This window comes from Ornithorhynchus anatinus, chromosome X5 (assembly GCF_004115215.2).
Source record: "Ornithorhynchus anatinus isolate Pmale09 chromosome X5, mOrnAna1.pri.v4, whole genome shotgun sequence".
Taxonomy (NCBI): domain Eukaryota; kingdom Metazoa; phylum Chordata; class Mammalia; order Monotremata; family Ornithorhynchidae; genus Ornithorhynchus; species Ornithorhynchus anatinus.
Window position 1 is genome coordinate 44,635,203 of NC_041753.1, and position 22,856 is coordinate 44,658,058.

The 22,856-nt window shown below is 43.0% G+C and overlaps 1 protein-coding gene and 2 non-coding genes across 3 annotated transcripts in view; 2 read left to right on the forward strand and 1 right to left on the reverse strand.

Annotated features, from left to right (window-relative positions):
- The window catches only part of CCDC171 (coiled-coil domain containing 171), a 141,231-nt gene extending 133,078 nt beyond the window's left edge, over positions 1–8,153 (reverse strand). The window contains 2 exon segments of the mRNA XM_039910752.1: positions 6,437–6,583; positions 8,091–8,153. Coding sequence (XP_039766686.1) covers positions 6,437–6,583; positions 8,091–8,153 — 210 coding nt within the window.
- On the forward strand, positions 7,489–7,626 carry LOC114808595. Its single transcript, XR_003756441.1, has one exon. It is a non-coding gene; the product is annotated as a small nucleolar RNA SNORA7 (small nucleolar RNA).
- A 10,646-nt stretch (positions 8,154–18,799) lies between the features above and the next one.
- On the forward strand, positions 18,800–18,937 carry LOC114808624. The gene has a single exon (XR_003756468.1). It is a non-coding gene; the product is annotated as a small nucleolar RNA SNORA7 (small nucleolar RNA).
- Positions 18,938–22,856: the final 3,919 nt, after the last annotated feature.

Here is a 22,856-nt window from a genome sequence, read left to right on the forward strand (position 1 = left end):
TGCACCCTGCAAAAGCCAGTATGGGCACAAGTACTCTCCCAAGCGCTTAGTACAGTGCTTTGTACACAGTGAGCACTCAATAAATACAATTGAATGAATGAAGGAATGAACTCCCAGCACACTGCAATTCCAAGAACAGTGACAAACAGCGACGTGTGGGGATTAGCTGGCTTGGATTCCAATAGAAGCTGTAGCAGGTGGAAGCACCTTCACTTTGGCAGTTTAAACAATTCCCTTCCCTACTACTCCTGCTATCACCTGATGAATAGGGAAGCTCTGTGGCCTATTGAATAGAGTATAGGCTTGGGAGTCAGAAGGAACTGGGTTCTACCCTCTGCTCTGCCACTTGTCTGCAGGTCACTTCACTTCTCTGGGCCTCAGTTACCTCATCTGGAAAATATGGATCAGGACTGTGAGCCCCACGTGGGACATGGACTCTCTCCAATCTGATTAGCTTGTATCCACCCCAGTGCTTATTACAGTGCCCAGCAAATAATAAGCCGTACAAATACCATTGAAAAAAATATACCAGTATGACTATGAATCGACGCCTTATCATGGCAGAAGAGTCTGCATATGCTGAAGAAGCTTAGAGTTATGCCATATAGGGCTACCCACAACGGGAACGTCTAAGCCGAAGCAACAAAGTCAATTCACCTGTGCTGGGCAGCAGAGACATGGGAAAGAGTCAAAGGCAGTGATCAAAATGTTGATCGAAGACAACAGCAGAGACTCAAGTTTTTACTGTGTGGAAGAAGACAGTGGTAAACCACTTCCATATCTTTACCAAGAAAACTCTATGGATACACCTACCAGAACGGCCTTATGACAGAAGATGGGATGTTCTGAATAGGGTGCATCCATAGAATCTCTACGGTTCGGAAATGACTCCACAGCATTTGAAGAAGATGATTGCTTGTGCCCCTCCACTTGCCTCAAATGTCAAGAAGCATCTCCCCATCCAAAATAATTGTTCAGCCTTATTTGGTATTTGACACTAAAGATTTTCCTTTTTAATTATCATTACTGCTACAGTATTTGTTCAGCACTAACTATGTATCAAGTACTGTTCTAAGCACTGGAGTTAATACAAGTTAATAAAGTCGGACACAGCCCCCATCCCACAGGGGCTCGCAGTCTAAGTGACAGGGAGAACAGGTGTTGAATCTCCATTTTACCACCAAGGACACTGAGGCACAGAGAAGTTAAGTGATTTTCCAATACAACGGTCAAGTGGCAGAGACAAAATTAGAACCCAGGTCCTCTGACTTCCAGGCCCTCATTCTTTCCATTAAGCCACACTGCTCCTTGCTGAGTCACATCACTTATTTATATTGGGATACCCGTGAAAGTTGGGAATGAAACAAACAAGTCTAACTTTTAACAAATTTGGAGGATCTACCACTAGATTATCAAACGCCAACCCTTGTTATTTTCAACCTTAAGAGTTTATGTCATAGCAGCCCAATAAAACTGTCCTTCGTTATCAAAGTCAGCACATTTTAGTTATCTTATCTCCTGCTAGGTCAAAGCCAAAAAGTGAGCCCATTGTCCACTTTCAATAAAACACAGATTTTAAATGGAATCCAATTTGGACTGCTATGTCCTGGAAAAAGGTATGGGGATCATTTTAATATCAACAAACTATCAATTCAGTCGTTTTTCCCATACAAGCAACATCTTCCATGAGTGGGTTTTTCAGGTAGAGATGATAGACAAAGCATGGAATTAATGTGTCTTTTGCTTGCAATCTTCTAATCAATGAGCTCTTCCTCAAATCCAGCAGAGGGTGCTAAAGGAACATAAATCTGCCATTCCGAATTTCAAGACCAAAACTCTTACTATTTAAACATAGAAAAAAAGGATGCAATGCTTCTAAACTTCCAGGTTGGAATTCAGCTTTGTTACAGAAAACCAAGCCTGCACAGAAGGCTCCATTAATATTATTCTTTTTACAAAGCGCTTACTATGTTTTCATTCGATCGTATTAAGTGCTTATTGTGTGCAGAGCACTGTAAGGATTATGGTAGATAAAAGATAATCAGTTTGGACATGGGCCCTGTCCCATACCCGGGCTCAGAGTCTAGGCACTGAGGAGTAGGATTTAATCCCCATTTCCCAGATGAGGAAACTGAGGCACAGAGAAGTTAAGTGATTTGCCCAAGTCATACAGCAGACAAGTGGCAGATCTGGAAATTAGAACCCAAGTCCTCTGACTCACAGACCCCTGCTTTTTCGCCTAGGCCAAGCTGCTCAACAGAATTCCTCTCTGCTGCTTTCTGCCAAGGCATTCATAACAAAGTATTTATTTTTCCTCTAGATTAATTCATATATGGGTTCCATAACTACATCTATCAAGTCACAAACACTTTATGGTTTTCAATAGTAGACCACAGCTTACCTGTTAAAAATGATGGGGTAAAATACTGTGCAAGTGCATAAATCAAATCTAAATTGTCACAGTTCACTTAATCTGGCATTCTTTTTTAAAGTAGTTAATGCTCAATGAAGAAAATAAATGCAAGAGCAAAAGCTCTTTTAGTTGCATAAGTGAAAAATGCACTCACTTAAAACATTTCATTCAAGATCTCAAAGTACTTTATTTTACATTAAGTCACTTTCAAAATTCTACCCACATATTCAAACCCCGCAACACAGACTCATTCACTTGGCCTCTCTGCCCATCTACAAATATATATATAATATATAGTTACTATTATATAACTATAATATATATAGTTGTCCTTTGTATTCTAAGATACCACTGGCTGTGAAATTCACCTATGAGCACATATGTGGCTGAAAAGGCCCATGGGGAGCCTCCACGGTCCACACCACATTGTGCACACAAAAAAGTCTGCCCCTTGTTGCACTATCTTTGATGCTTGCAGCACCAGAATAGACGAGATAAACTTGAGAAGCTGCGTGGCCTAGTGGAAAAAGTACAGGCCTAGGGATCAGAGGCCCCTTGCCTATTGTGTGACCTTGAGCAAATCACTTAACCCCACTGGGCCTCAGTTTCCTCATCTGTAAAATGGGGATTCAATACCTGTTCTCGCTCTTATTTTATACTGTGAGCCCCATGCGAGACAGGAACTTCGTCTGACCTAATTACCTTGTATCTAACCCAGAGTTTAGTACAGGGCTTGACATAGTAAGCACTTAAACACCACTTTCATTATTATCATTAATAGTACAAGATTTCACTTTTATCCTGGTCTCTAAATTAAATGCACTTCCATAAAGTGATGGCTTCATTGACACTTCTTTGATCCTTCTGCATCTGCTGTAGAGTTAGATCTGCACCCCTTTCACACTTGAAATTCCCCCCAACCTCATAATACTCTCCCATTTCCTCCATCTGTGACTTGATTTCATGCCCATCTCCCCCTCTAGACTGTAAGCTCCTTGTGGGCAGGCATCAGGTCTACCAACTTTATTGCACTGCACTCTACCAAGTGCTTAGTAGAGTGCTCTGCCCACAGTAAGCGCTCGATGAGTACCATTGATCGATGGACTTAATCTGGTCTAAATATCTATTAATCATGGTATATTCCCCATATTCTCATGATCCTTTTATAATCTTAATATATTCCTGCCTCTCTCTGGTTTAAATATCTAAATTTGTGTAAGCTTCAAACAGTGCCGAAGAGTTCAACAAAATTAAGAACTTTACTAAAAATATTTATCATTTATTATTTAGAATACAGGTGCTGTCAATAACAACTTAGATGAGAATTTAAAACCCAGGGCAGTATGGCTTACATTCACAGATGATCTTAGAGTTAGAAAAATAAATGATAAACTAGTTTCAGGCTCTAAGTTTCTTGAAAAAAACAAATACTTTAAAGACAAAACTGCAATCAAAGTTATTTTATATTATGTAATCTAAAGCATGACTGACAGAAGCAATTCAAAATTTATTTCCAAAGACAGTTCTTTCCCCAACCATAATCTTCACCAGGTTCTACCTGCTCTTTTAGAATTAGCTTTGATTCACCTCTTTGTTAAGGCTATATTTTTCTGTTATTGAGTTAAGCTTATTTCCCAAGATAATAACCCCCTCCCCCTGAGTTGAAAAGTGTTTTATGGAAGCCCAGGATCTTTCTTTTTCCCTTTTTCCCTTGGTTCTATGCTATTCAGTATCACCTTTATAAAATTGGATTGGGCAATTTTTTGAAACCAAGAGTCCATTGATCCATGTTAAGGTGATTAAGCTGCACAATGGGATACAGTTTATCAGATTAAAAAAAGCATCTCGCTAGCCCACTCTCATAAAGAAATCACCTTTTCATGAAATGCAATTTGTAAAGAGTCCACTAAAAGTAAGAATGTTTATTATATTGAAAATTTAGAGTACCGGTTCTTTTAGTCTAATAGATGGATTTCCACCATCAAAAATCATTTCTTTAACTGCAATCAAAAATTCCAAACAATGCAAAGCATGGTTTTCCTCCACGTTATTATAGCTGTGCTGTCTTGGTCCTGTTTCAAGAGTTGGAATATATGTATCTAAAAGTGTGCAGAATGGATAATGTCCAATCCTGTAAAACTGGTTTAGAATGAGCTATCAAAAAACTCTTGTAGACAATAGGACATAATATTTAATGCAGAATATAATTAATTTAAATTCAAAGTAATGCATCCTTGACCAATAGTGGTATCCTATACTATACTGTTCCCCAACAGCAGAAACATGAGGGGGGGAGAAGAAAACAATATTTCTGCACTACGATTCAAATGTTAAATTAACTATCAGGATTTTCTCTTAGAACTCACTGGTCCAATGGGAAAATCTCCAAGAAACCACTTTTCCCTTTTTCCCTCCCCACTACACCCAAGCTGGTCACTACCCCGGAACAAAGGCGTGCGGGATGATGATCAGACTCAACTCCTGAGGAAATTATTTAAAATGCTAGGATTTGCATCCCAAAAATCCTAGATAGGAGTAAGAGGAATAAAACTATTCATTTCTGGAATATTTTTGAGAAGGAAAAAAAAAGAGTAAGAAAAAAACCATAAGAAAATTACACTCATCCATTGCAGTTTAAATATCTAATCTCCATAATTAGCAAGCTTTCTTTTTAAAAGCAAAAATCTTCCTGTCCTCATAAAGATGTTGATGGGGAGGAACACTACTATAAGTAAAATTTCTTACTCTTCCGAGGAAACTTTCTGTCCATCAATCAATCGTATTTATTGAGTGCTTACTGTGTGAGGAGCACTTTACTAAGCACTTGGGAGAGTGCTGTACAGAATTGGTAGACACATTTCCTGCCCAAAACAATCTTACAGTCTAGAGGGGGATACAGACATTAAATATAAATACATTACATATACGTACATCAGTGGTGTTTATTCAACACAGTACGTGCACAGCACTGTACTAAGCCCTTGGGAGAGTACGACAGAGTTAGCAGAAATGTTCCCTGCCCATAATAACCTTACAGTCTACAGGGGCAGAAGAGTAAGAGTACTACATAATTAGCCTTGGTTCTATCAAAGAGTTGCTTTTTGATGGTATTTTTTTTTTAAGTTTACTATGGGCCAAAGAACTGTGGTAAACACTGTCTACTTAAATGCCCTGAATTTAAAATATTTAGTCATTGAGATGGAAATAATCATTTATTGTTAAATAATGCCTCCCTCATTAGAGTGCAATCATTTCTTCATTTTGTACCTCCCAAGGATTTAGTATAGCGTATTACATCAAGTGGGCCCTAAAACATTAATACTATGGGTCCTACTGCACAAACGAGATTTTTTTTTTTAGAAATGAACTATCTCAATATGCACAGAAAAATAGTTACTAGAATTTAAACCTTACTAAAAGCTAATAAAACCTGGAGAACTGGTCTTCATCTATTTAAAGCCAACAGTAGACATTCTATTCAGTTTTGCTTTTTACTTCCCTTTTCCTTTTAATATGCTATTTCAGGAACATGTCAGAAAATCATTCAGTTGGTGATCAGGGCATGAGACAAGAATTTGAAAAATATCTAAAGCTCTTGCCACTGTATCACCAGTGGACAAAATCAGTTTGTGCATGTGTGTGTCTGTGTGTGCTGTATCCACCCCAGCGCTTAGAACAGTGCTTGGCACATAGTAAGCCCTCAGCAAATGCCACAGTTATTATTTTTGCCTCTCTTAAAATGGGAAGAATTTACTAAGTGTCACAGGGATACCAGAAAGATTAATGTGGAAATATAAAACAGGTCAAAACTGTAAAATTACAACTTCTCAAGGAAAATCCATGACAACTTTTCAGTGGAATTGTAAATATTTGGAAAGGTCCCAAATCATCCATGAACAAAGACCTAGAGAATATTAAGTTTAGTTAGTAAAACTTTTCTGCAAAGTAAAATCTGGATTGCGGTAGCCTTATTTCAATTATAGAGTAATGTAATGTTGATAATGAAAAATGATTATGGCTTACCAGATATTCTCTTTCAAGGTGTTCTTCTCGTTCAATGCTGGATTTAAGTTCACTTGTTTGTTGCAGTAGAATATCAGAAGAGTCATCGCATTTTTTCCCTAGGTGTCTTATTCTCCTGTGCAAATCATGCATATCATGTTCCTGAATCTGCAAAAGAATATACAGCATAGGTAATATATGTGTACATGCATGTACGTATGTAATAGAAGCAGTGAACTAGTGGAAAGAACGCAGACCTGGGGGTCAGAGGACCTGCATTCTAATCCTGGCTCTGCCACTTGTCTGCTGTGTGACCTTGTGCAAGTCATTTAACTTCTCTGTGCCTCAGTTCCCTCCTCTGTAAAGTGGGGATTCAAGACCTGTTCTCCCTTCTACTTAGACTCTGAGCTCCATGTGGGACAGCAGCTGGGTCTGACCTGATTAACTTGTATCTAACAAGTTAACATTGTTCGATAAAAAGTGCTTAACAAATACCATAACTACTGTAATCATTATGTGAGAAAGAGAAAGAGAGAGATGTGTCCTCTGTATTTGAAGACGAAACTACCAATGGTGAAATTCACCTACAAATGCATGTATGGTTGAATATGACAATGTGGCAGTCATAGTCCCTGCCACACCATGCAGAGAAAAACATTGTCCCTTACTGTGTTATATCTAATGTTTGCAGTGCCTCCTTGTCTCTAGTTCTTTATGAAGCTTTTGCTCAAAAAGAGCCACACCTCTTTTATTTGCAGGGTGCCATGCTGGTCTACCCTTAGCAAACTGACTCCCAGCTTTTGGCGGGGATGCGGAATCGTCTGAGGCTTTGTTCAGGTATCGGTAGTATTAAGCACTTACTGTGTGTCGGCTACTGTACTAAAAGCTAAGAAAGAATACATGGGTGCTGTTAGACATGGTCCCTGGCCCTCAAGTGCTTCACAATCTAAGATTATAAAGCAGGGAGAAGGACTGGCGAAAAACGTACATAGGGAGGGATGAAACAGACAAAAAAAACCCAATAAAACAATATAGCATGTGCTTAACAAATACCACAGTTATTATTACTGTGCTCCTTCTCAGAATCGCACCTGGAGAGTTTCCAGTACTCTACTAGTTTCGGCTATGGGAGGGAGCGTCAAGCAAGGGCACAACCATTCCATTCCTAGTTTGGGCAGTGGCTAGCCAGTGGAAGGTAATCTGCTACAAGTCAAAGCTCACCTGTGCTGGGCAGCAGCAGCATGGGAGAAAGATGAGGGCAGAGACTCACATTTACTTTGTTTAAGGAAGCAGTGATAAACCACTTCTGTATTTTTAACAAGAAAACTCTATGGACACACTACCAGAACGACTGCAGAGTGAGGTGGGGCATTCTGGGGGAGATGCGTCCATGGTGTCGCTATGGGTCGGAGATGACTCAACAGCCTAAGGTAAGATTATTACTGGGTAGGACGGGGACTGTGTCTGACCTGATTATCTCATCTACCCCAGCGTTTAGGACAGTGCTTGGCAAATAATATAGGCTTAACCAATAGTGCAGTTATTATTCACTCAGTAGACTTAAGTCGCTGAGTCTGCCAAACACACGTGGCTCATTGTCTTTCCTCTGTATGGAGGCAACACTTTCAACTGAGGCTTTGAAATTGCCTATTAAATTCATTTTATACAATATTACTACTCCTGGGATGAGTCTGCCTAAATCTTTATCATAGTGTTCTTCATCTTCATCACCACCCATCATCATGGGGACAGGCGTTAATGACTGTGCCAAAACTCTTTTGTTTCTGGGGCAGGTGCAGAGTGTCATCAGATGGTTACTTAGACACCTCTAGGTAGATCTGGAAGGGCCAATATTAGTGATGGTCTGATTGCACATCCAACTCCTGATAGGAATCATTGTGAAGAGGGAAGGTCTCTCCACCAGAAGGTGCACCCAGCACCTACCTCTATGAACTGTCTTTCATCAGGCAGTCTAGTAGATCAGGAAACTGAGACATAGAGAAGTTAAATGACTTGCCCAAGGTCATACAGCAAACAAGTGAAACATCTGTCTCATCCCTCCCTATGTGCTGGTTGACGGTTCTCTCTTCCTATTCAACATCTGGCCAGTTCACATGCTATCAGTGCTGTTCTTATAGGTCGATGACTAGTTCGGTCAACACGTAGCATCCTGACACTCCATGGCATGACTTTTTTTTCTGGGGTTTCAAAACAAACAGGAAAAATAGACTTAAGAAGAAAATAACCAATAGTGGTTTTCTGGTGAGCTGGGCCATAGGGGCATTTTTTCTAGCTTTTTTTTTTTAATGGTATTTGCTAAGCACCCATTACGTGCCAGGCACGGTTCTAAGCACTGAGGTAGATACAAGGTAATCAAGTTGGACACAGTCCATGTCCCACATGGGACTCACAGTCATCATCCCCACTTTACAGATGAGGTAACTGAGGCCCAGAGAAATTATTGACTTGCCCAAGGTCACAGAGCAGACAAGTGGCGGAGCTGGGACTAGAACCCATGTCTTTCTGGCTCCCGGGCCCAGGTTCTACCCACTAAGCCCCACTGCTTCTCTGCTGCTCCTCCATAGTCCTCTTCTCCATTGGGAGTCTGCTGTGCATTCCTAAATAGGGCTGCTCAGCCACCCAGGAAACCGCCTCTTCAGCGACCACACTTGACAAGGGACACAGCATGTTGCCATTAGGCTAGTTAAACTGACCTAAGGGATAGGTCTATATTGCTACATTTTAATGTCCTATACAATGCTTTTTCCTTCATTAATTTCTAAAAGCATTTGTAACCCAAATGCATATAACTCCTCAGGGTGCTAAGGACTGATTAGCTCATTCGTCTGATAATGATACTTGAGAGATTCAACTGTGAATTCACAGTAGTTAAACCTTGCTTAATAGCTATTAATGTAGTATCCACTAGATGGCTGTATTTCATTTCCCCATCATTTTTTCTCCAAAGTTTTCAACTAAATGTTTCACTTTAGAGAGAATTATCATGCAGCAATTTTACTTAACCTCTATTCTTCGGGTATATTAGTTATACCTTGAAGTGAGACTTAAAAATTGAATGGTGTGGTAGCTAAAGATAAGAAAACTGTGATCCTATTACCTAGGGCAAATAATATTATTATTGCCAGGCACTGTACTAAGCACTGGGGTAGAAACAAGATAATCAGGTTGGACACAGTCCCCGTCCCACATTTGGCTCACATTCTTAATCCCCATTTGACAAATGAGGAACTGAAGACCAATGAATTTAAGTGACTTGCCCAAGGTCACACAGCAGACAAGTGAAAAGCAGTGTGGCTTAATGGATAGAGCACAGGCCTGAAAGTCAGAATGATCTGAGTTCTAATTCCGGACCCACCACACCTCTGCTCTGTGACCTTGGGCAACTCACTTCACTTCTCTGGACCTGTTACCTCATCTGTAAAATGGGAATTAAGAGTGTGAGCCCCAAGTGGAACAGGGACTGTGTCCAACCCAATTAGTTTGTATCTACCCCAGCGCTTAGTACAGTACCTGGCACATATTAAGTGCTTAACGAATACCACAATTATTATCATTATTATACTATTTAGTGGCAGAGCCAGGTTTAGAATCCAGGTCCCCTGACTCACAAGCCGGGGCTCTTTCCACTAGGCCGTGCTGCTGCCTTTTTCTCGTCCCCGCCCCTGCCCTTTTCTACCCCCAAAATAAACCAGTGATAATTATTGAGCACCTACTGTGTGGGGAGCACTGTACTATGTGGGAATGTACACCAGAAGCAAAAGACTCAGTGAATGTCCTCAGGGGCTTCCAATCAAAAGATAAAAGCCTATGCTTCCACATTCCTTAACAGTAACAATGATTATTAGCAATAATTATGAAGCACACATCCTTTGTCAGGCACTGTACTAAATGATGGGGTAGATAAGAGACAATCAGATTGAACAAAGTCTCTGTCCCACCTCAGGCATACAGTCTAAGTGGGAGGAAACTGAGGCACAGAAATGTTAGGTGATTTTCCCATAGTCGCACAGCAGGAAAGGAGTGGGGTTGGGATTAGAACCCATGTCACGTGACTCCCAGTGCCTATTTCTCTGGCCATGCTGCGTCAATAGTGTAAATGTCTCTACTCCATTTTCCCTCAAACGTAAAGAGGATTGTCAAAGGTCTGGATTGTCATTAATTTGTGCATAAATGCATTTTTGCCCAAATGCATCCCGTCCAACCTACAGTGATGCTTGCTTAACATCTAAGTGAGAAGATAAAAATATGAGAGGACTGGTTTTAGGTTTCTCCATTTTTGTCTTTCTTGGACCAAAAAAAAAAAAAATTTTGAGGCACAATTTTCATTCCAGCTTGTGGAATTCAAAAATAACAAATTAATCCACAAGTCTCCTCCGTTGGGCCATAAACTCTTTGAAAGCAGGGTTCGTGTCTACCAGTTGTACTGAACGAAAAGCACCTCTACTAAATTTAGTAGGCCTGAGTACAAACAAGGAGTGGGATGTATTGACTAAGTGCAGTTTGTCAATCAAGCAAATATGCAGGCATTAAGAGGGGCTCTGTGGTGAAAATATTAGTGAATACAGCTTTAAAACATTATCCTTATCTATACAGGGCCCCAGTTGACCAAAAACATGAAATCTGCCCTATGAACATGTTACACAATGAATTTTCCACTGGAAAAATAATTTCCCAAAAAGTCCAGTGTCCCATGTAGACTTGGCCAGTGAGACCTAGATGAGGTCAGACTTCTCTTACTATATTTATTGCTGGAAGAGAAGAGTCCTCTTGGACTAACAACTCTATCGTATGTACTTTCTACCCTCAATGCTATCAAGTTCCTCAATAGGAAGAAGGCACTCACACACTACTATTCACATTCCAGCTAACTCTTCCTTCATCGTGGCATAACTCAAACCCAGAAACATTCATATGTTGGGTCAGTGAGCCCCATTGGGTATGCATACAAAAAGTCAGCAGCTCGATAACTTTCCAGAATTAGCTGCCACAGAAGGGTAAAAGGAAAGCAAAAAAAGGGAAGAAAAAACTCAAAAAGAAAATGAGAGGCATGTATATAGGAGTTAAAATATGCTGGGCAGAAGGGGTAAAAAAAAAAGAAATAAGTAAAATAGATCACAAGAAGAGTGCAGAAGAGAGTGAAAACTAGCAAGCATAACGTGAAAGGGAGGGAAATAAAAGCTAATCAGAATCATATAGATAGGAAAATTTACTCGAAAGGGCCTACTAAACAGCAAATAAAATAATGGACTGGAAGGAAAGACAGGAGAAAAACATTTTAATCTGGGAGATGAACTATTACTCCTGTTTGAGAACAGGACTGAACATCAAGGCTTCCATGATCTAATCCCAGTCCTACTATTTACTTACTGCCTGGAATCAAGCAACAAGCTGGATTTCTTCCTGTCCAGATTTCCTTGGGGATATTAACATTTCTTCTCTTAAAAAGATATTGCAAGAAAAAATTGTCCAACATGTAGTAGTGGAAATGGAATGAGAGAAAACATGGAGACATGCTATTTTAGGGACCTCTTGGCCTTTCCAGAGTTTCATTTAGTTAAGGCAAATGATTTAATAGTAATACAGTTGGGATCCTCTTGTTAACGCATTTCTATTTTGATCTCTGCCAATCTGAAAAAACAGTTTGAAAAACCTCTTCAAAGGCTACAAATGCAATTCAAATTTACAAGTCTTGGGGCACAGGTGATTCTGGTCAGGTTGTTAATAATAATGATGGCATCTGTTAAGTATTCATTCATTCATTCGATAGTATTTATTGAGCTATTACTATGTGCAGAGCACTGTACTAAGCACTTGGAATGTACAAGTTGGCAAGAGATAGAGACAGTCCCTGCCCTTTGACGGGCTTACAGTCTAATCAGGGGAGACAGGCAGACAAGAACAATGGCAATAAATAGAGTCAAGGGGAAGAACATCTCATAAAAACAATGGCAACTAAATAGAATCAGGGTGATGTACATTTCATTAAACAAAATAAACAAAATAAATAGGGTGATAAAGATATATACAGTTGAGCGGACGAGTACAGTGCTGAGGGGGTGGGACAGGAGAGGGAAACGGGGGGAGAAGAGGGTTTAGCTGCGGAGAGGTGAAGGGGGGGTAGAGGGAGTAGAGGGGAAAAGGGGGGAGCTCAGTCTGGGAAGGCCTCTTGGAGGAGGTGAGTTTTAAGTAGGGTTTTGAAGAGGGGAAGAGAATCAGTTTGGCGGAGGTGAGGAGGGAAGGCATTCCAGGACCGCGGGAGGACGTGGCCCAGGGGTCGACGGCGGGATAGGCGAGACCGAGGAACGGTGAGGAGGTGGGCGGCAGAGGAGCGGAGCGTGCGGGATGGGCAGTAGAAAGAGAGAAGGGAGGAGAGGTAGGAAGGGGCAAGGTGATGGAGAGCCTTGAAGCCTAGAGTGAGGAGTTTTTGTTTGGAGCGGAAGTTGATAGGCAACCACTGGAGGTGTTTAAGAAGGGGAGTGACATGCCCAGATCGTTTCTGCAGGAAGATGAGCCGGGCAGCGGAGTGAAGAATAGACTGGAGCGGGGCGAGAGAGGAGGAAGGGAGATCAGAGAGAAGGCTGACACAGTAGTCTAGTCGGGATATAACGAGAGCCTGTAGCAGTAAGGTAGCCGTTTGGGTGGAGAGGAAAGGGCGGATCTTGGCGATATTGTAAAGGTGAGACTGGCAGGTCTTGGTAACGGATAGGATGTGTGGGGTAAACGAAAGAGACGAGTCAAAGATGACACCGAGATTGCGGGCCTGAGAGACGGGAAGGATGGTTGTGCCATCCACGGTGATAGGGAAGTCTGGGAGAGGTCTGGGCTTGGGAGGGAAGATGAGGAGCTCAGTCTTGCTCATGTTGAGTTTTAGGTGGCGGGCAGACATCCAGGTGGAGACGTCCTGGAGGCAGGAGGAGATGCGAGCCTGAAGGGAGGGGGAGAGGACAGGGGCAGAGATGTAGATCTGTGTGTCATCTGCATAGAGATGGTAGTCAAAGTCGTGAGAGCGAATGAGTTCACCAAGGGAGTGAGTGTAAATGGAGAACAGAAGAGGGCCAAGAACTGACCCTTGAGGAGCTCCAACAGTTAAAGGATGGGAGGGGGAGGAGACGCCTGCGAAGGAGACCGAGAATGACCAGCCAGAGAGATAAGAGGAGACAGAATGGAGTAGGAGCCATTGGATTTGGCAAGAAGGAGGTCATGGGTGACCTTAGAGAGAGCAGTCTCGGTAGAGTGGAGGGGACGGAAGCCAGATTGGAGGGGGTCCAGGAGAGAATGGGAGTTAAGGAATTGTATTCTAAGCACTGGGGTAGATACAAGTTGATCAAGTGGACAGAGTCCCTGTCCCACATGGGGCTCAAAATCTAATTAGGAGGAAGGAGGATTTAGTAGATTTCTGTACTAGGCCATGCTGCTCTTCATTACAAAAAAATGGTGTACCATACATAATTTAAGTTTCAAGAAATAGGAAAATCAATAATTTGATGCAGATTGCTTAATTAAATGGCCTTGTGGAAAGACTGTGGGCCTTGGGAATCAGAGGACCTGGGCTCTAACCTTGGCTCCTCCAATTGCCTGCTGCATGCCCTTGGGCAAGTCACTTCACTTCTCTGTGCTTCAGTTGCCTCCTCTGCAAAATGGAATTCCATATGTGTTTTCTCTCCTATTTAGACTGTGAGCCCCATGTGGGACAGGGACTGTATCCAACCTGATTCATTTGCATCCACCCCAGCAAGTAGAACACTGCTTGCCACACAGAAAGCACTTAAAATATAACAGGAAAAAAAAATCCCCAAAACTAATGAAAATGTGATTTTGTGAATGAATTAATTGAAGCAATTTAAGGCTAGAGGTGGGACCAAACAATCTAGAGTTGCAGATTAGTAGTGGGGCAGGGGAGGGGGAAGGGAAGGGACCAAAAGGCACACACAAGCCTTGTCATTTAAAACTGGTGAAATCAACTGTTTTCTGCTCACTTGGCAACTCTCCTTGCGTTAAACAGAATTAGCAATATGGACAAGACCTTAAACTGTAAGCTCTTCGTGGGCAGAGAAAATTGTAACCTAATGGAAAGAGCGTGGGCCTGGGCGTTGGAGGACCTGGGTTCTAAACCCGGCTCCACCACTTGTCTGTTGTGTGACCTTGGGCAAGTCAATCCACTTCTCTGGGACTGTTTATTCATCTGTAAAAGAGGAATTCAATACTTGTTCTTTCTCCTCCAGCCTCTACCCCACACCACCTTAATTCTGGGACATGGACTGTGTGTGACCTTAGTACAATCCTGCACAAAGTAAGCGCTTAAACATCACAATTAGTCTTAGTTTTATACCTTCCAAGCACTTAGTACAGTGGACTGTATAGGTAAGTGCTCAGTAAATACTATTACTACTACTGTTAATGTAATTATCACCCACTTGGGAGCTACATGGAAGAAACTATAGCCATACACCGCTTAAACTTCCTTTCTCTTCTCACTTAACTCTTCAACTTGATAGCCTACATAAGATTTGTCAAATTTGATAACACCCATTCATTCAGCAGTATTCACTGAGCACCTAATGGGTGCAGAGCACTATATTAGATGCCTGGGAAAGGATAAAAGCAAAAGCTTTTCAGAAAAGCAGCATGGCCTAGTGGATAGAGCATACCTGAGAGTCAGGAGGACCTAGTTCTAATCCTGGCTCTACCACTTGCCTGCTGTGTGACCTTGGGCAAGTCACTTAACTTCTCTGTCCCTCAGTTACCTCATCTCCCTCAGTTACCTCATCTGTAAAATGGGGATTAAGACTGTGAGCCCCATGTGGAACTTGGACTGCATCCAACCTGATTAGCTTGTGCTTAGTACAGTGCCTGGCACATAGTAAGCGCTTAAATATCATAGAAAAAAAAAAGCTCCTCAAGGTCAAGGATCAGATCTAAGTGGTCCACGAGTCCAAATAACTCCTGGCCCTTGTATAGAAGAAAGAGATCAAGGAAGAAAGTCAGGAGACCAAAGTTGTTGTCTGGTTTAGCTGCAGAGTAGCTGGGCAATCTTGGACAAATCACTGGATTTCTCTCTGCCCCCATTTTTTTTAATTGGGGAGCGGGGGGAAACGTGTTGTAAAATCAGGATAAAATTATCTGCCTCACTCTACCTTAGAGAGATATCGTGAAGACAAAATGAAACAGCAGATGTAAAAATACTTTAGAAAAAAGTAATATAGCATTACAGAGTTTCACAGTATCATTGTTAGTGCCCAAAAAGTTCAAATGAAATATTAACCAATGCTATTTATTAAGTACCTGCTGTATGCAAAACATTCATTCAATAGTATTTATTGAGCTCTTACTATGTGCAGAGCACTGTACTAAGCGCTTGGAGTGTACAGTTCGGCAACAGATAGACAATCCCTGCCCAATAACAGGCTCACAGTCTAAATGGGGGAGACAGGCAGCAAAGCAAAGCAAAACAGAACAAAACAAAACAAGCAGTCTAGTGCAGATATCATCAAGGTAAACAGAATCATAGAGATATACACATCATTAATAAATAGGGTGATAAATATATATACAAATATTCACAGTGCTGAGGGGAGGGAAGGGGAAAGAGCAGAGGGTGGGAGGAGGGGAATGGGGAGGGGAGGAAGAGAGGGAAGGGGGGCTCAGTCTGGGAAGGCCTCCTGGAGGAGGTGAGCTCTCAGTAGGGCAATTATACTAAGTGTTGGTGAGAGTACCCCAATTCAAGAAAAGACACGGTCTGAACTCACAGGAGGCTCCAATACCAAGGAGAAGATGAGCAGACGTGTATTATTTAGAAAGAGAGGAAGCAGGAGGAAGAACAAGGATACAAGAAGTCATCGCATGAGTATATCAGGATGAACTAACTGAATACACACTTGCTAATTCATATATGAAAACGTATATAAGTGCTAAGTATAGGTGCAAGTGAATATGTACTACAAGGCAATGTGACTCAGTGGAAAGAGCCCGGGCTTGGGAGTCAGATGTCATGGGTTCGAATCCCACTCTGCCACTTGTCAGCTGTGTGACTGTGGGCAAATCACTTAACTTCTCTGTGCCCCAGTTCCCTCATGTGTAAAATGGGGATTAAGACTGTGAGCCTCATGTGGGACAACCTGATTACCCTGTATCTACCCCAGCGCTTGGAACATATGTTCTATGCGAGGCTGGTTGACGCTCTCTGAGTTGTTAAGAATTAACTGGGGAGGAAAAAGTTGAAAATCCTGCTAATACCAAATGCCTCCCGACAAATACCTACCAAAAAAACCTTCAAAGATTTTTTTTATTACAAACCGGAGTTAAACTGAATTTTTCAGGCAAAAGCAACACAAGGCCATTTTACAGAATAATTGTTTAAAAACCATCGAGACCTTGAGAGAGTGCCGGCTTTTGTCCACTAGGTGGTGGTGGTGTACTGATAATATTTTAAATTGAGGCTAGGAAGAAAATTCTTTTAGGAGGGAAATAATAATAATGATAATAATAATAATGTTGGTATTTGTTAAGCGCTTACTATGTGCAGAACACTGTTCTAAGCGCTGGGGTAGATACAGGGTAATCAGGTTGTCCCACGTGAGGCTCACAGTTAATCCCCATTTTACAGATGAGGGAACTGAGGCACAGAGAAGTGAAGTGACTTGCCCACAGTCACACAGCTGACAAGTGGCAGAGCAGGGATTCAAACCCATGACCTCTGACTCCAAAGCCCAGGCTCTTTCCACTGAGCAAGTTGGACACTCTCCCTGTCCCACATAGTCTTAATCGCCATTTTACAGATGACTTCAATGAGGCACAGAAAAGTGAAGTGATTTGCCCAAGGTCACACAGCGGACAAGTAAGTGGCGGAGCCAGGATTAGAACCCAGGTCCTTCTGACCTGCAGGCCCATGCTCTATCTACTAGGCCACGCTGCTTCTCAAACTACTATATTCATAAAGGTAATATAGCAACCATGAGGAACAGACCAGGAGCCTGGGAGAGAATCCTATGAGGTGGGATTACCGCACAAAAGCACAGCACAGGGATGAACATCGCAGCCAGCAGGAGAGGTCCTTAACCTGCTTACCACTGCAGAGTTGGAAGGAACTGGGGGAAAGACCCCAATACTCAAATACAAAGGGAGATAAATGGCCAAGGAAAGGAGGGAAAAGACTATGAAAAGGGGGCTGGGAGTCAGGGGACCTGGGTTCTAATCCTGGCTCCGCCACTTGCCTGCTTCGTGACCTCGGGCAAGTCACAACTCCTCTGGACCTTAGTTTCCTCACCTGAAAAATGGGGATTCAATACTGGTTCTCCCTCCTACTTGGACTGTGAGCCCCTTATGGGACCTAATAATCTTGTATCTGCTCCTGCATTTAGTACAATGCTTGGCACATAGTAAGCGCTTCACCGATACCACAGTTAAGATTATGATGATGATGGCATTATGTCACTTACACACTTTTGGAGAATATTATATTCTATTTTTAAAGTCACAGGAATTAGATTCCAATCGTATGTAACTACTGAAGAACGTCAAGCATTCTAATCATTATTTCTATAGAGTGGAAGTTTGACTGATTGCTGGAAAAAGACTACAGAGGTAACAGGATTAAATCTAGTCAAACTAGTGATGTTGTTATAAATGCTAACAGTGAAGCTGGCTGGATAAACCACATAATAAGTTTGCTGCCCATGGTAGAGTTTAGTTACAGAATGATCTAACTAAATTAATTACTTTTCAATAAGACTATGTCTCTTCCTTGCACCCTCTAAGTAGTTTTCTGCACCCCCATATACGTCGACACCTAATTGCAAAACAGAGGAGAAAAATCAAACCTGCCAACAACAAATAATCAATCATATTTATTGAGCGCTTACTGTGCAGAACACTGTACTAAGCGCTTGGGAGAGTACAAGAAAATAGAGGTGGTAGACACATTCCCTGCCCATGATGAGCTCAAGAGACAAACGAAACCATGCCATATGGTAAAGTCATTGCAACAGGGATTTTTTCTCCCTGGTCTCTGCCCTCTTGGGTTAGAGAGTGGTTTGATTTTCTAATTCTAAAAAATATTTCATAACAGAGTGAGGGGAAAAAAGAGATCCCAGTATTTTAATTTTAAAATGCAACAAGATTAACTTTTCAAAAGTTAATCTTTACTTACACCGTGAGCCCAATGAGAGGGACAGAGACTAGGTCCAACCTGATTATCTTGTATCTAACCCACTGCTTAGGACGGGGCTTGGCACAGAAAAAAATAAAACGCAGAAAGTAGCAAGATTATCACCAGTGGCTGGACAGCAGGTTCTTCATTTAAGAATTCTACACCATCCCTTTGACTATCATCAACAGGAATTTATGTAGTGCTCTCTACTTTAAAGCCTGCTCTCAGGATCGCACCTGGAGAGTTTCCACTACTCTACCAGTCTCAGATAATAGAGGGAGAGTCAAGCAGAGGCCTACCCATTCCATTCCTAGCTTGGGCAGTGGCTAGTGAGTGGAAGGCAATCTGCTACAAGTCAAAACTTATGGGAGAGAGTTGAGGGCGGAGACTCAAGTTTACTGCACGGAAGAAGGCAATGTTAAACCACTTCTGTATTTTTACCAACAAAACTCTATGGATACACTACCAGAACGATTACAGGTAGAGGTGGGGTGTTCTGGGAGAGGTGCGTCCATGGAGTCACTATGGGTTAGAGAACTCAACGGCCCAAGATTACTTCAAAACACTTCATTAATGGTATAATGGATAGAGTATGAGCCTGGGAGTCAGAAAATAATGGGTTCTAATCCTGGCTCTGTCACTTGCCTGCTGTGTGACCTTGGGCAAGTCACTTCCCTTCACTGTGCCTCAGCTACCTCATCCGTAAGTCCCACGTGGGACAGGGACTGTGTCCAACCCTATTTGCTTGTATCCACCCCAGCACTTAGTACAGTGCCTGGCACATAGCAAGTGCTTAACAAATACCATTATGTACAATTTAACCATATATGTGGTTACATTTACAGAAATTAATATTCTTCCCAAATTTCCTTGCCTTCAGGATTTTACACGCAGTCTGTCGATTACATGGGAGGCAGATTACTGCAAAACCTCAGATTAATAAACTCTCCCACAAGACTGTAAACTCATTACGGATGGGGAACGTGTCTAACAATGCCACTGAACTGTACTCTCCCAAGCACTTAGCACAGTACTCTGCACCTAGTAAGCACTCAAATACTACTGAATGATTGAAAAACACACTTACAGAACTCACCCATTTGACTCTGTGGATATGCACGCAGATTGCTTTTTTCATCACCACGGTAGACTGTATTCAAACAGGCTCACGCTGTTGGAGAGATGCCCCCTAAGTTTTCTAACCACCTTCTAGCTAGCCAAAACTCACCAGACGGCCAAGAGTATCCACCGAGAACCTTCTGCCACCTTCCCTGTCCAAAGGAGGGCCTATTAATTCAGTCATATTTATTGAGCTCTGTGTGCAGAGCACTGTACTAAGCACTTGGGAGAGTACAATGTAACAATAAAAAGACACATTCCCTGCCCACAATAAGCTTACAGTCTAGAGATTTAGACTGGGAAGCAAGGGCTTAGTTGAAGAAGGCATCTTTGGAGATGTAATTTTAGTAAGGCTCTGGAGATGAAAGAGAAATAGGAAAGAGGAGGTCCGGAGAGCAGGTGGGAGACAACTTGGAAGCAAGAGAAAGATGTGGAAACAGGAGTAGAGAGAGATTTCAGGAAATTCATGTCTTAAGGTTTTGATTTTACCGACAGTACTTACTTTTCTAAATCCCACATACAAAAAGAAACCGAGAATTTACTTTACAAACATAATTTCTTCATGGAAGCACCGTACCTTAAAAGCATGCTCAATCTTACTTTTTTTCTCTAGAAGTAAATCATATTCTCGACGGCCTCTTCGAATTAGGATGTCTCTCTTCTCCAAATTTTCTTCAAAGCATCAGGCTTCTTCCCGCCGCTTCTGCTGGGAAGCATGAAATGCTCTCTCAGCTTCATATACATTTGTTTGTAGTTCTGATTTTTGAGCTGTAAAACAGACCACCGCCCCTGCCACAAAAAGATACAACGAAACCCACAGAAAGCCAAGGCCTGTTTTACTTGTATATGTTTAAGGATTCAAATAGAAAATAGAAATAAAATGCAGTTCCTTTATTAAGTTACAGGCTACGCTTCACCTGAATTAGCAATGTATTGATTTCCTCAAATTCCAATTTCCTGAGCCTGAAGGCAGAGCTCAGCCACTGTTGTAGTAATTATGCCATTTATGAAGTGCTTCTATGTGCTAAGCACTGTGCTAAATACTAGGCAATCAGATTAAGACAGTCCCTGCCCCATAGGAGCCTTGCAGTCTAAGAAATAGGGAAAGTAGGCATCACTCCACTTTCTAGGTGAGGAAACTGAAAGGACAGAGAGGTTAAATGATATGCCCAAAGGTCTCACAGCAGAGCCAGGATTAAAACCCAGAGCTCCTCTCCCTTGCAGCGGAGCCTTGGACCACCTGTCCCCTATTCCCGGCAAGCCCTTCGGCTGCCGCTCGCCGACTCATCTACGCCGGGACCGCATCTCCTGGGGAGCTGCGCATTGGACCAAGCTCCCCTTTTCCCTCTGCTCCCTCTACCCCCCCACACTTCACCTCTCCTCAGCTAAAGCCTCTTTTCTCCCCTTTCCCTCTGCTCCTCCCCCCATCCCTTCCCATCCCCTCAGAACTGTACTTGTCCACTCAACTGTATATATTTTCATTACCCTATTTATTTTGTTAATGAGATGTACATAACCTTGATTCTATTTACTTGCTATTGTTTTAATGAGATGTTCATCCCCTTTATTCTATTTATTGCTATTGTTCTAGTCTCTCTCCCCCAATTAGACTGTAAGCCCGTCAAAAGGCAGGGACTGTATCTGTTACCGATTTGTACATTCCAAGTGCTTAGTAGTTCTGCACCTAGTAAGCACTCAATAAATACTATTGAATGAATGAATGACTGCCCAGCCCCATGCCAGACCGAACATTTCTCCTCCAGGCATCGCCGCCACGTCGACTCGAGTCCTCCGCTTCCTTGGAGCTGCGCCATCAGTCCTCGATGACCTGCCCCTGGGCTTATAGTCAGCTCTGCAATCCGGACCTCTGCACCACCCCGCTCAAGGACTCCGACATTAAGGATCTCCCCTCCCCCCCTCCGCCCCCACAGACCCCCAGCCACCAGCTCCCATTGTGTTCCTGGGGACATTGTGATCCCCAGCTTGGGCCTGGGAACATTGTGCTCCCCCTGCTCGGACCTGGGGACATTGTGCTCCCCTGCTCGGGTCCGGGAACATTGTGTCCCCTGCTCGGGCCTGGGGACATTGTGCTCCCCTGCTCCTCCCACCCCGGGCCTTGGGACATTATGCTCCCCAACCGCCCTCCCCCCACTCCACCTGAAGCGGCCATTTTGGGATGCCCTCTCTCCCTTCCCCCGTGAGGTGATTGATCTCCTCCACCCCGGCCAACGATGTCCTTGTTCTCACTGTGTTACCTTACCTTAGCTGCCACCTATGCCCGCAACCCACACCGGACATCCTCAGGGCTCCCGCCACCACCTCAGAGACATTTGCAAGGCTCAGTGGAAAGAGCCTGAGCTTCGGAGGCTCATGCTCATGGGTTCGACTCCCGGCTCTGCCACTTGGCAGCTGTGTGACTGTGGGCAAGTCACTTCACTTCTCTGTGCCTCAGTTACCTCATCTGTAAAATGGGGATTAACTGTGAGCCTCACGTAGGACAACTTGATTACCCTGTATCTACCCCAGCACTTAGAACAGTGCTCTGCACATGGTAAGCGCTTAACAAATACCAAGATTATTATTATTATTTGGACATGAGCCCTGGGACTCTCCTTACCTCTGGCCTTTTGACTTTGATTCTGATCAGGTGGACCCATAGTCAAGTGAACCCCCGACTCTGGTCATCACCCACTTATTAATAATATTTTATTGTATCACATTACTATATTATCACTTTCGCATGTTATCGTTAATTGTTGTGAGTGCTGCCACCTACCTCTCTGGCCTCACCATGTCCTTCCACCCCCCCTCCTCCCACCTGCCTCTCCCAATCCTCTCCTTCCCCTTCCCCTCTCTCGCCCAGCTCTTTCCCACTCTCTCCTCTGCCTCCTCTCTCCCTCCTCTACCCTGCCCTAGAACCCCACTTTACCAGCGCCACCCCCCCACGCCCCTCCCCACCAAACCCCCTCCTCCCACCCTCCCCCTTCCCTCTTCCCCACCCATGCCCCATCCCTGTCCTCCTGTCCCACTGCCACCTCTCCTCCCCCTCTCCCCGTCCAAGGCCCTGCCATCTCGTTCCCATCCAAACCCTCCCCTCTCCCCGCTCTCCTCCCTCTCCCCGCCTTGCACCCACAGCTACTTTCAAGTGTGGCCTCT